The 13,606-nt window shown below is 36.7% G+C and overlaps 1 protein-coding gene across 1 annotated transcript; it reads right to left on the reverse strand.

Annotated features, from left to right (window-relative positions):
* Positions 1 to 1,469: 1,469 nt before the first annotated feature.
* On the reverse strand, positions 1,470 to 7,755 carry SULT6B1 (sulfotransferase family 6B member 1). The gene is made up of 7 exons (XM_010204748.1): positions 7,554 to 7,755; positions 5,636 to 5,772; positions 4,900 to 4,989; positions 4,059 to 4,185; positions 3,209 to 3,303; positions 2,545 to 2,701; positions 1,470 to 1,600 (listed from the first exon to the last, which is right to left on the reverse strand). The coding sequence occupies exons 1-7, from the start codon at positions 7,753 to 7,755 to the stop codon at positions 1,470 to 1,472; spliced, it is 939 nt and encodes a 312-aa protein (XP_010203050.1).
* Positions 7,756 to 13,606: the final 5,851 nt, after the last annotated feature.

Here is a 13,606-nt window from a genome sequence, read left to right on the forward strand (position 1 = left end):
CTCAAGTTGGGCCAGGGTAGATTCAGGCTGAATATGAGGAGGTATTTCTTTATTGAAAGGGTTGTCAGGCATTGGAATGGCCTGCCCAGGGAGGTGGTGGAGTCTCCATCCCTGGAGGTGTTTAAGAGATGGCTGGATGTTGCACTTAGGGAAATAGTCTGGTGATTGACAGAGCTGGGACTTGACCTTAAAGATCTCTTCCAGATGAAAGGATTCTATGATTCTGTGATTTTGTGTGTTAACACCAGCCTATGATCTGAAATCCATCTTGAAATTCGGCATTCAGAGAGATTAAAATCCCTAAGAATGCTGGTCCTTATTCACTTTTGTTATGGTTTAGTCCCAATCAACAGCTGAGCACCACGCAGCCATCTGGTCATATCCTTACATCCCCTCTCTGCTGAGATGGGGAGAAGAATCAGGAAAAGAAAGGAAAACTTATGTGTTTAATCAAGAACAGTTTAATAACTAAAATGAAATTAAATATAATAATATTAGCAATAACAATATATTCTAATAATCATAATTGTAATGAATAGGAATATAACAGCGAGAGGGAAATAAAACCTAAGGAGAGCAAAAATAAACACCAAATCCAAGTGTTGCCTAACACAATTGCTCACCACCTGATGACCAATGCCCAAGCAGTTATCTGTCCTTCCCAGCCAACTCCCCCAGTTTCTGTACTGGGCATGACATTTCTGGTATGGAATATCCCTTTCGCTAGTTCAGGTCATCTGTCCTGGTCATGTTCCCTCACAATTCCTTGAGCCTTCCCAGTCCATTTACTGGCAAGGCAGGCTGAGAGCAGAAAAGGCCTTAATGCTGTGCAAGCACTGTTCAGCAACAACCAAAATATTTCTGTTATCAACTTTGTTCTCAGCTTAAACTCAAAACATAGCCCTGCAGCAACTACTGGGAAGAAAATTCACTCTATCCCAGCAGAAATCAGGACACTTTTCATTCTCTGCCATCTAGCTTTAATCCAGTTTGTGCTGAAGTCATGTATGGGGAAGATATCCTTTGTCATTTATTGTAGTTGCATCAGGTCTAGTTTTTGCTAGTGGTCTTTTCTATGAAGACTTTGCCTAATTTGAAACATTTTTGAAATAAACAAAAAAAAAATCTACCTACTAAATAATTATAAGTAGCACAGAAAGACTGAGTTTGGCTAGAAAAAGGGGCATTTCTTTCCTGGTGACAGGTACTAAAATAAGGTCAATAAATGTATCTGAATATAGTTAGTTGTTGTTTTATTCAGCAAATGAGTGCAGTCAAAGCAACCCTATGATCTCACATTTAAAACAAAAGCCAGCTATTCATCTTTGTCATGTAAGAGCTGCTGAAATGTGATTATTACAGCAATTCTAAAGTGTCTGGATCATTTGATCTTATTTCCTAGTATCTAGCAGTCAGATGATCTGAGAGTACATTGGAAAGCTCTAGCTCTAACCACATGTCATTACTCTTCAGGCTTTACAGTACACTTCATACTTCAACTTAGTTCCCAGTTTAGTTCCTCCTACATGTTCTTCAAATGTTTTGTCCATTTTCTCATTCTGATCTTCGCTGAAAAGATTCTTCCAGTCATTTACACCACCTTCAAAGAAGCAAAGAAAGTCTTAAAAAAATAGATTTATTATTTTTTATTCTATCAATGTGTCATTCTTGTTCCATTGTAAACCAAATGGAGTTGATCCATTTTTTAAGATAAAACTTCACTCATTTTTACACTAATTTTGTTTAGTCGATGGAGCTACAGATCTGTGAAACTGCTTTAATGCAAAAGAACATACCCTTCATCAGGTGACTATGTAAAAAAAATAGCCTAAAGTCCTATTTCCCTGCTGCTCTCTACTCTAGTCAGTTACAATTTACACAGTAGAAGATTTGGATGGCTTGATTAAGAATCATCTGGCAGGAAGCAGAGCTAGGTCTTTGTTCTCTTAGCAGCTTGGGTTTTTTATCTGATGAGTTCTTTAATGTAAAATGCAGAAACAGATTCTGACAGACAGGTGGTCTCTCTCATGTCTGCATCACCTACAGTACACTGCAAAAGTAGTTACCTTTTGTTTCCCCTTCTCTATGTACCTGATTCTTGCTTTTAACCTGTGAGTGTGAACAGGGGTTTGGCAGTGGCCCCTTCAGGAGATCCTACACCCTGCTAAAAAGTGTGATCGTGCCACTCAGACTGAGTTTGGCCTAGTTATGTCTGCTCAGGTTGCCTCTAATGGATGAAGAATCAGTGATCTTGGTTATAGAGATGGAGAGGAGTTCTGACACAATACAGTTTCTCCTTCCTGCCAGTCATCTGTAGGCCTCCCAAATTTGGTGTGTACAGTTGCTCCTTCTTTACTGATTGCAGTCTGATGCTGGATCTTTGCTCAGTCTCTTCCTCATCAGTGCTCCTTGACTAGTTTTATCAAGCACAACAGTGACAATCTACTTGATATTAATCTGTAGTGCTAATATGTGCACAAAAAAGAAGCAAAGGATGAGTGGCCCAAATTCTTCAAAGTCTGACATTTCTATGGAGCTTCCTACCTTTGCGAAAGAGGACATTGCCAAATGCCCCATGAGTCTTCTGTGAGTTCTTCTTCATTGACTTGAAGCTGCTCCTCTCTGCCACACTCTGAAGCTCTTCATCAGTCAGGGAAATCCCAAAGAAAGCAGCTATATTTTCCACACCCAGGACCGGATTCTGAAAATAGATATGTAACATATCACATGACACTTGAACAAATTACACTGCTTTTCCAAAGGTGTTTGCATTTCTATACATCTCTCTGCTCGTTACATATATAGAATATTCATAGAGTTGAGTAGGACTGGAGTGGTAAATCATGTTTCTCTTCTCCATAAGTATTTCAGAGTAGATATTAACTGTCTTCTCATAGACCACAAAATATTGTACATGATTCAAAGTTGCATAAAATCTGCACTGTTGAATATATAAAAGCTCTCCCCCAAAAAATTACAGGATTTTGATTTACAGTAATTTGAACTTATGTCACAGCTAAAGAGAAAATAGAAATCATTTTCACTTTTAGGCTTTAAGTTTTAATTTCACCTTTTGTTCCTTTAAAACAAGAATCTATCTCATATATTATCATGCAGTTTGAATGCATTATATGAATATAATGATTAATTGGTTCAGAAACAAATGCTCCTTGAAGTATAAAATATTTTTAACTATTGGTAGTTTCACCTCTTTCAGCTCTTCATAAGTTATTGTCATAACATTTTCATCAGCAGCATATTTGTTCCATTCAGAAAGGTATTCAAAGTAGGATCCCCAGGGCACTAAATAAAACAAAATAATCTTAAAATGAAGCATAAATTAAAATTTTTATTCTTTATGTTGATCTCTCAGCCACAGGCAATATTAATCATGTCTATACTAGAGTTTACACCCTTCTGTGTGAATTGGAGGTTTTGCTGCAGGATATTCTGACATACACATGTCTCAGGCATATGACACAATTTCTGTATGATAAAACTTCTCAGTATTTCAAGACAGATGTGAGTACACTGAAGAGCTATCACTACTCCAACCATCTTGCAAACTCCCTTAATCCAGTTTAAAATCTTGTTTAACCCTCTCTTCTTCTGGTCAGGTGATATGTCAAACTGAAGAATTTATGTAGTTTTGAGTTAGTGGGATTATGTTCTTTCTTTTTTAAAGCACTAAACTTACTCCAGATCTTTCCTCTGGTCTAATCTGGCATGTAGGTGTTCAGATATGTGCTTTGGCACAAGATCATGGACATTGGAGAGGAGAGATAAAGCAGATCCAAGACTGAGATAAGGAGAAACTGCTTCTTCCAGAGAAAATATCAGTTTGCACAAGTTAAAGCAGTTTGTGGAAGTGTCACTTTGTGAAAGCAGTAAGACACGCACTGTAAACTTTAGTTTAAATTTCTAACTTTCTATCTTCAATCTCTGCATTTGCACTGTGAAACAAAAAAATTTTACTGAAGCTGATTTACAAAGTGCAAGGTTTTTAGGCCAAGTCATAGCATTGAATAATTGACATAGACAAAAAAAATGTACCATACTTTTCTTTGTCATGAAAGCTATAAAGAAATCATCCCAGGTCTCATAGGAGGGAAGAGGAGACATAGCATTGCAAAAGTGATAGAAAGATGTAGCTACGTCTTTTGGATTGCGAACCAGCAACAATATCTAGAAAAAAATAAAATATTTTATTTTTAGAGAAAGACATAACAGACTAGAATAAGAAGAAAACAAAAATCTGCTTTATAATTGCAGTTTGGTGAATTTCTAATATATTTTCTACTGCTTTTAATATCTTTTCTACTATTTTAAGCAATTCACTTGTATTGAAGTAAGATTCACTTATGTTCACTTATATATTGAAGTATTTCACTTTTTTCAGTACTTTGTGAACATGATTACTTATCATTATTAAAATCTCTTTTACAGACAAAGCAAACCAATTACGCTGAATGTAGATATGTTTTGTGAAATACAAGCATCATTCATCATTTAGGTAGTAGGGAAAAAATCACAGAAATACAAATTATCTCTAAAAAATTGACATGCTAAAGCACCCTCACTTGTGATAACATCATAAAATGCCTCCTGTATGAAATTGTGTCAAAATACACTTTATTGTTGGAGGATTTTCTCCATGCCTCCTATGTTGCTTGTGGAGACTAACACAAAGGTATCAATAAGGATGAACTGAGATTGAGGTGAATGGCAGTTGAGTGTTATTAAATGACATGCGTTAAACAGGCATATAGAAACAGTCAGCTTAAGCATTAAGGATAAGTGATTCTGAAATCTGTCTGAAAAGCACTAAATTGCTTTTAAAAATAATTAAAAAAAATATGCTGGAGTGTTTGCTTTCAAGATATTAAAATGAGCACTCACCTTGGCTTTATTTTTGAAGATAGACCTGGGAAGATTTTCAGGAAGCAGATGAGTACACATAAATCTTGGAGAAGGTAAATTTTCCATTCTCTTTAAGAATTGGAAGGAGGAACGTGGACAGTTTAGTTAGTACACATATTCTTTCCATCAGCCTATGATAAAATACTGCCTTGTTAAACTTATCAGGAGTTATTGGGTGGTAGAAGTGAATGTTATCCTGGGACCTTAGTGGGCAGCTCTAGGTAGCTCTAATCTTCAAAAAGCCCCAAGAATGTTACTGGGAAAAGATTATCCATTGCTAATTTTCCACGGTGATAATGAATTTAACGTTCTATTAGACATGGGGTTAGACCTAAAGATGCAGACTCTGCAACTAGGGGTATTTGAAAGCAGGATGATCTCAGAGAGAGAAGAAGTGAGGAGGAAGAACTAGTAGGAGAGATAAGCGTCAGCATTTGAGTGTTTGACATTTCATTAAAGTCTTCTGAACTATAAAATATGCTACATTGAATTTCTTCAGTTCTTGTATAACTAATGAATATATGTTCCTCTCAAGACCTCTGAAGTGTTCATTTATCGCTCAGCATTGGGTAATGCAGATGAGATTCATCCTGACCAGATGCCATATAAAGAGAAGTGAGAGAGTTCTTATCAAACAGTGGAATACTTCACAAACCATATATCCAGTACTTGAAGCACAAAATGTTGACAATTTTCATACGTATTTTGTACTCACCTTATATTTATCAATATCTCCAATTTCGAGGTAGGGGAATTCTTCTAGTTCATCATTCACATTGCTTTCTTTATTCTGTGTTTTCATTTGAAATATGGCTATCAGATCATTTAAGATTTGACCTACCCAGTTTGTGCCTGAAAAGAGGAAAATATAGATTTTTTTGTAAATCTTTTAGGATAAACAGAAATAGATTTAGTCTGGAGAAGAGGAGATTGAGGGGAGATCTTATTAATATTTATAAATTTGTAAAGGTTGAGTTTCTATAGTAGCTAGTAACAGGACAAGGGGCAATGGGATGAAGCTGGAACACAAAAAGTTCCACTTAAACATAAGAAAAAACTATTTCACCGTGAGGGTGACGGAGCAGTGGCACAGGCTGCCCAGAGGGGTTGTGGAGTCTCCTTCCTTGGAGGTCTTCAAGATCTATCTGGACATGTTCCTATGTAACCTGATCTAGGTGAACCTTCTTCTGCAGGAGAGTTGAACTAGATGATATCTGGAAGTCCCTTCCAACCCTCCCATTCTATGATTCTATGATTTACCAGCAAAGCCAAGAGGTAGGTAGTATTACCATGTAAGTTGACTGGTCTCCATTCCTGTGATAGAATCACAGCTCTGGATGACTGACTCTCAAGGTCCCATCTTTGCTCTTTATAAAGATATATTTCTCCAACTTAAATGGCTCAGTACACCCTAAATTAACTTGTCCATTGTAAATTAACTATTAAAGGAGGAGAATCACTAAGATTCAAAAAGGAAAGCATTCATCAATGCAATAATTTCTTACAGTTACAAATATAAAAGAGACTGGAGTGGTAAATCTGTAATGCAAAACCTAGAATAGGATGCGCATTTTCTGAAGTGGTCCACAGGATTATGTTGGGAGGAAACATGAGTTACAGAACATCAGCACGGAAGCAGAACTAGATCTGAAAGTGTTCTGTATGTACCCAATTTCCTTAATGATAGACAAAAATTCTCTAAGGTGTTGTTTCCTATACACATTTTTTATATTTTTATTTAAAACATTAAAAAGAGCCCTTAGAGAAATCCTATCTTTAGCTAATCACTTCCTGACTTCTGGCCACTGGGTTCCTACATCTTGATCACCACAGTCTTAATAACTTTGTTCTTCAAAAAGAAAATATGACAAAAAACCAAAACCTCTGCAATCCTGTCACCTGTGACTATCTATTGTATGACAGTATGAATTCAATTGCTGGAGGAAACAGCTACATTAAGATGGCTATGAGATGCATGTAATTCAAATCTGATATGGATCAGTATAGGCTGCTGTCAGGCAGAAGGTGCAAAGATACAGCGTAAACTCACAACCCTAGTAAAGATCTCCTCTTGATTTCCCAATAGCCAAAGATCAATGTGCTCACAAATGATACACAAAAATATCTTTTATGCTTACGGATTTCTGGTATTCTTGACATCTATGTGAAACAAAGAATATGCAGCATGGCATCTGAGGGTAGTAAAAACTCCACTCTGGGTGAAAATAGAAAGCTATTAACTTTGTAAATACAAATGTGAGAGTAGATTCTACAATATCAAGACATCTGGTTATCTCTGGTGTGAGAATAGTACTTTAATTCTCTCAAATTGTGCATTTGACTTTGTAATTACAAAAAGTAAATATAATAAAGTCTTTACATGATATAGAAAATAAAATCAGATGTCATTTTCTCAGTCATTTGAAAAACTCTCTAAATAAAATCTTCATAATTAACTTCATTGTGTTTTTGAGAACAAAATTAATTCTACAGAGTTCTGTGAAAATTTTAAGTACTATTATTCAGTAAAATAAATAATATTACATGTTATATAACATATATATATATTTAGCATAAACCTACTTATTTGTCATTATGTAACTTTATTTATGAAGAAAGTAAGTCATATTCACCAGATTTAGGGTATCCTGCCAAAATAACATCATCACTTCTGGCTTCGAAGGACTCCATGGCTCTGAAAACTTCAGTACTGCAAAAAGTGACAGGGTAGAGAATTCCCTTGTAAGAAAAAAGCAGCTCATCACGATCCATTGTGTTAGCAGTAGCTATTGCCTTGTCTATGAGATCAGTAAATTTTTTCCTGGACTTCTCCATTCTTCTCTCTTTCAAATATATGCTCTGTCACAGTATGAAAAGCTATGCAGAAAAAGAGTGCCACAGATTACCTTTTTATAAGGGAGTGGATTTTTTTGATGCTGTGAACAATAATTTACTACCCTATCTGAAACTGTAAAGAGTTACACAATCCCAAGGTCCAAAGACCTTATAACATTTGAACCTTGTGAAATCAAATGAAGCTGAACATAAGCAAACTAGCAACTGAGCTATGGACTGATCTGAGACGGTAGACAACCGCTCACACCAGCTGGTGCCTAGGAGGGCACGTGAACACACACACTCTTTGGCCAATGTTTCAGACTGGTTACACTGCAATTACTCATTTACATGCGTTCTGTCTTTAATGGGATCAATTATTATTTTAAAAACTGATCGGTCATTACTGAGTTGGTAGCAATATAACCTTATCTATATTGATTAGCATTCATAACATACTTTAGGGGAGGTGCTTCTGACTGCACTGTCCTCGGTAGAGATATTGGAGCTAGGCCCAGGTTTAACATTCAAGACTACAATAAGATGATGGATTGCAAGTACCAAGAAAACAGTTTGCCAAAATGATTCATGCCAAGTATCTAAATACCATTCTTCCTTATTCCCATCTTTTGAATGCTGCTTGTTGGGCACATGGAGCAGGAGGAGCAGTGACTGCATACCTGTATGATTTTGTTGTTTGCTCACCCTGAGGGCTACACACCTAGTCCCTGAGGCAATTACAATGCTCATGGGATGACCTAGCCCTACAATTTTACATCAATTTTATTCAGTCCATGGAAATATTTTGCTTTTCTGTTTATCTCATATCTTCTGTAAAACTATGTCAACATAGAAAGACTGCCTATGTGCAGGAATCATCTGAGCCAGTGGACATTTTATGACTCCTCCTCAATCCATTTGGTGAATTATATTTGTGCCAAAGCACAGGCAGATGGCACCACCTGCATCACTTCACTGGCATTAGATGAAAATTATTGTACCATGAAATAGTACCTCTGATGATTCTTGAAGCGTAACCGGCCACCCTAGTAAAACTAAAAAAGCAGCTTGCCTTAACTTTCTTCCTTCACTTTTCTCTGTCATCAAACTGGCATGGACTGAAGCTAGGAAAATGTGTTTAATTAGTATTTATCTCCTGGTAAGAAAGAAAAAAAAAAGAAAAAAGTGGAGCTGTACATATTCTCTAAGGAAGGAAAAAAGGGGTAAAAGATGTGTAAATTAGTATCACATGCAATAGTGTAGTGTCAAAATAAGATTTCCATGATAGAAAGACAGCTCTTTTCACTCCTACACTTAATTCATCACAGAATAGTCCAAAGAAACTTTGATAGAGAAAATCCAGAGGATTTCCAGTATATTTTTGCCAGAGAAGGCAGTCAGGTCAGTTATTTCTGAGAGGCATATTTTACCCTTAAGAAGCAAAAAAACCACCAGTATTAGTAAAGAAAAACCAATTAGAAGACATAAGTCATGAGGGGAGATTTTGAAGGGAGTTAAATTTCTTGGGGAAAAAAAGCAAGATCGAGATCTAGTAATGTGAGCCTTTAATACAGCTATCTGCCACAACACCTTAGCCAGGAGATGGGAGCAGTGTAACTTGCACCAGATTTGATATACAAAATGACTCTGATCCTGCCAAATACTGAACCCAGAGACTGATGAAGCAATAAGTTGATTTAAAGTTTTTAAGAAATAGTTTTTAAAACAAGGAGATTAAAAACAGATTAAAGGATTTGTTATTCTCCAGATAAATGGTATTTATTTTTCAAGTCAACACAGTGCCTCCAAAGGTTTTTGATTTCCCATACTTATCAGACCTGGTCTTTCCTGACTGTGGAGCTTAGCAGAAAGAGGCTGGTGACCTTTTCTGTCATAGCTACAGGACATTGCCAGCTGACAGTTGTCTAGTGGACTGATCTGCTTATGCATACTCATTCCTTGTTAAATGAAATAACAAAACAATACCCTCAAGACTTGTGCTCTTAGGTGGTAAATGAGAAAAGGTGGATTTCTTTAACTATTCTTATGATCTGCCTTAACCTCAGCAAAGCTCTGGAGAAAGCTTCCATAAACTAGTCCTCCAAAATTACCTGAAAAGATTTATCTATTCATGAATGTACCACAAAATCTCACTGATTATCCACCTCTAAAAAAAAAAAACACCTCAGGGGAGAGACATTCCCTGGGATCCTATGAATGAGTTCACAAAAGGTAGGGCTTAAAGTAGAAGAATACAATGAAAATACCACTTGTGACATTTTTCCCTCTGGATAATTTAGCATGTACCTGATCAGAAGGGAGACAGAGCCTCCAAACAGAGACCAGGATGGTAAAACGTATCATACTATGTGACAAAAAGTTTGTTTGTACACCCACAAAAGTACACAGAGAAACAGCGGAAGAGGAGTCCAAACCTACCCTGATCAGATGCTCTCAAGCCCATCACAATGCCCATCAGGTCATCAGAGGTCTATCTACACAAGATCAGAGTTGCACAAGGAGATAAAGGCAGGCAGGAACTCAAATTAAGGACTCAAAGTGACACCTATCCAGGCCCCTTTTAGGGCTTTCCCAGGAGAGCTTGAGCCTCAGTGGTCTGGTGTGAAGATGACCTATCAAGATGATCAGTGCTGGAGCACCTTTTGAAGACTGACAGAGGTTGCTGCCTGCAGGTATAGGCACATTAAGGAATGTAGCAGAGTCTTTCATGATTACAGGAGTGCATGACAAGTGTGAGAATTGCCACATAACAAATTATTTACCTACCTGCATGACACTATTGTTATTTACTTTAAAATAGTTGAAATACTGAAACAGAGATATAAAATAATTAATCCTCAGTACAATATGCAGCCTCATTTTCTTGACTACTCTTAAAAACTGTTTGACCTGGGATCTAATCTGTTGTAAAATTTACTAGAGTCTTCCACCTTTTTATTTCCCCCTGAATTGTAGAGTCTTCTTTGTGATGGTTACCTTCTCTTACCAGGTGAAAGCTGGTCACAACATCTGATTAGACCACTATCCTTTCTCTACAAAAATATGACCAACTTTCTCTTTCTGCTACTCAAAATTTAACACATCTGTTCTAAACTTTCCTCTCACAGCTTTTTTTTCAGCCTCAGCTTTGCTATATCTGGAGAGTTTCCACTCTTAATCCCTTTTCTGGAACAAAGTAGGAAATAAGCAATTTTACACAGCTTTCATCTATAAATATACTGGCTAGTTGCCAAAGCACAGATGCAAAGGTTAAGTGCCTTCTCACTCTTGTTAATGCTTCACTAGGTAATAGGAAAGAATATGCCAGTAAATACAGAGAATTTAATGACACACAGTGCTGGAGAAATTATTTTACATTAGTTCGACACTGTATGTTAACAGACCCCTCAAACCACCACCAAGAGGACCCTTGCTTGCTTGTTTTGACCAGTTTTCTCCAACCATAATGGTGAAATTAATTTTAGATGCTGGATTAAAACAGTTCTGACTAGACCTTTGTTACCAAATAAGTGTACAGATGGAAGAATCAGGCTAGTAACCTCAAGAAGTGACCTATTGCCCCATTGCCCATCTATACAATCTGAGATTAAAAGAGGAAGGAGAAGAAACAGGAAGGAGAGAGCAAAGAATGTCACAAAATACTCACTGATCTGATTGAGGACTTTCTGATTCTTGCTAATGCATTACACATCCTATTTACTGCAAACCTGTTATTAAGCCCATTATGATCTATGCCCGAGACAGTCAAAGCTCTAGAGCCGTTAGTATAGAAATAACTATGTTTATACAAAGTGTAATGTGGCAACACAAATGAGGCCAAATATAAAACGAAAATGTAAAGTATACTAAATAAATCCAATTAGAGAGGTATCTTGACACAGGTTCTCCAAATACATTAAAGAAATTAATCCTGCCACATTATTTGAAAAAAACCTGCAATTTTAGTTTTCATGATATTAATTTGCATACACAGATCAGGATTATCAAAGCAAATGCAACTTGCTCAGAAGAACATATGATATGAGACATCAGTAAGTATATTCCTAAAGGAGGTGGAAATATGTGAGCATAAAGTCAAACTTTTGTATTTTCACAGAGCGAAGATAATTTGGTTCCTTACCTGAAGATCATGTTTTAACTGTTTTTTCACTTAATTTATGAAAGATATTTCAGTTTATTCAAGTATTGCAGTATTGGAACTGGAAAGTCCTGCAAAAAGAACTATGGGGCTTTTTATTCAAAACATATTTCTCCATGGATTCTGGCGAGTACATCATAACACTGTAAATTAATTCTTTAGAAAGTTTAAAGAACTGCCAGCTAATGGCCCATGGGCTAATTCAGATGCTGGTTATCAGGCCAACATGGGCGTTACCAATAACAACCTATTTACTCTTCCACTACTTTATTTTACCTCTTGCTACTCTCTGAAGGACGGAGAGAACTTAGTGTGTTTTGGAGGAGGACAAGGGCTGGCATATGTACTGCTGGAAGAAAAGTTGGGACATGAGAGGAGGACACAGGACTTTGTATGCACAGATAATGTCATAGATAATGCTAAAACTCACAAATACTCACAGCTTTTACCGTTCTGCTTTAAAATACTCTTAAACTGATGATATTTTTCTTAATATACCAAAGATATAATTCATAAACTGTTTCTGAAGCTCAGTCCTACAGGTCTTAGTCTGTCTCCCCCATCACCTCCAGCCACAGACAGCAAAGTCCTTCATGATGGTAAGATAGAGTAGACATCTGGGACTAGTCTAGTATCAGATCTATCTCACCATATGGCTTGAAAACTATATTTCTATATTTTTAATAGTGATTTTAGAACAGCTGTAACTGCAGACTTTATCAGAATTGCTGAGACTTTTAGGTCAGCACACTGATTTCAAGGCACAAGTGGCTGTTAGAAGCTGTGCTGTGCTTGGGCAGTGTATGCTTGTGGAACAGTAGCTGAAGTTTAGCTGAGAAGTTTCTTTCAAGCTTTTATGAAATTCCCAGAGGCTAACATCCTGAGAAAAGCACAGCAAGCTTCCACAGTCAGAGTGAAAACGCATCCTTCCCACAGAAACTATCTATCCAACACAGACATGGCATAATGAATCTCAAAGTCTTGAAGTTTGGGACCAATGCTTCACTTTTGACTTCAGAGCAGATCTGAGTGGAGATAAAACATAGATAAGACCTAAGTTCAGGGCAGGAACATCTACCCATCATTTTCCACGTTCATGTCAGTCAGATAACTATTCCTACCCTGTCCCTCATAGTAGTGGATTAATGCACAAAGCAACCACTAGTGATTACAAATAGTCCCAACATTATCAAATGAGCTGTTAACTGTAGGTAACTAGAATTACATTACTCAGTGATGTTACCAACAAAATTACACAAGGGACATAACTCACAGCAAAAGAGGTCTGGGACATGTTAGAAATCCATGAAACAAAGTCAAAGGCAGCTGTAAACTTTATTGCCTTGTGGCGAAATCAGTAAAGGCAGTATCTAGGAATGACACACATAAACGTGACCTGTTTGGTGTATGACAACTACTTGTACTGGGGTAATAAATCAGGAAGCTCAATCTGATGTGTTAAGAGTTAATAACATTCAGATTTTGCTGATTCAGATTTGCAAAAAAGCACATGGCTTTTCAGAAGATTTACAGAGCAAACTTGGCTAGTTAATATGCATCAAAATTTTAAAAAGCTATCAAAACAGAGGCTGATATTCAGCCTATAAAAAGATAACTATGCTTTAAACACATTGAGTTACTGATGTGTTAAAAGTTTCTTTCTTACTAGTGATTAATGTAGAATTAATTCAA

The sequence above is a fragment of the Colius striatus genome, chromosome 2 (genome assembly GCF_028858725.1).
Source record: "Colius striatus isolate bColStr4 chromosome 2, bColStr4.1.hap1, whole genome shotgun sequence".
Taxonomy (NCBI): domain Eukaryota; kingdom Metazoa; phylum Chordata; class Aves; order Coliiformes; family Coliidae; genus Colius; species Colius striatus.

Bases quoted from the DNA above. Each gene is read 5' to 3' on its own strand.
- SULT6B1 (XM_010204748.1), bottom strand. From the start codon at position 7,755: ATGGAGAAGTCCAGGAAAAAATTTACTGATCTCATAGACAAGGCAATA. The intron at 4,990-5,635 runs GTGAGTACAAAA...CAATTCTTAAAG, and splicing joins GAGATATTGATAAATATAAG to AGAATGGAAAATTTACCTTC. The intron at 3,304-4,058 runs GTATGGTACATT...TGTTTTATTTAG, and splicing joins AGCTTTCATGACAAAGAAAA to TGCCCTGGGGATCCTACTTT.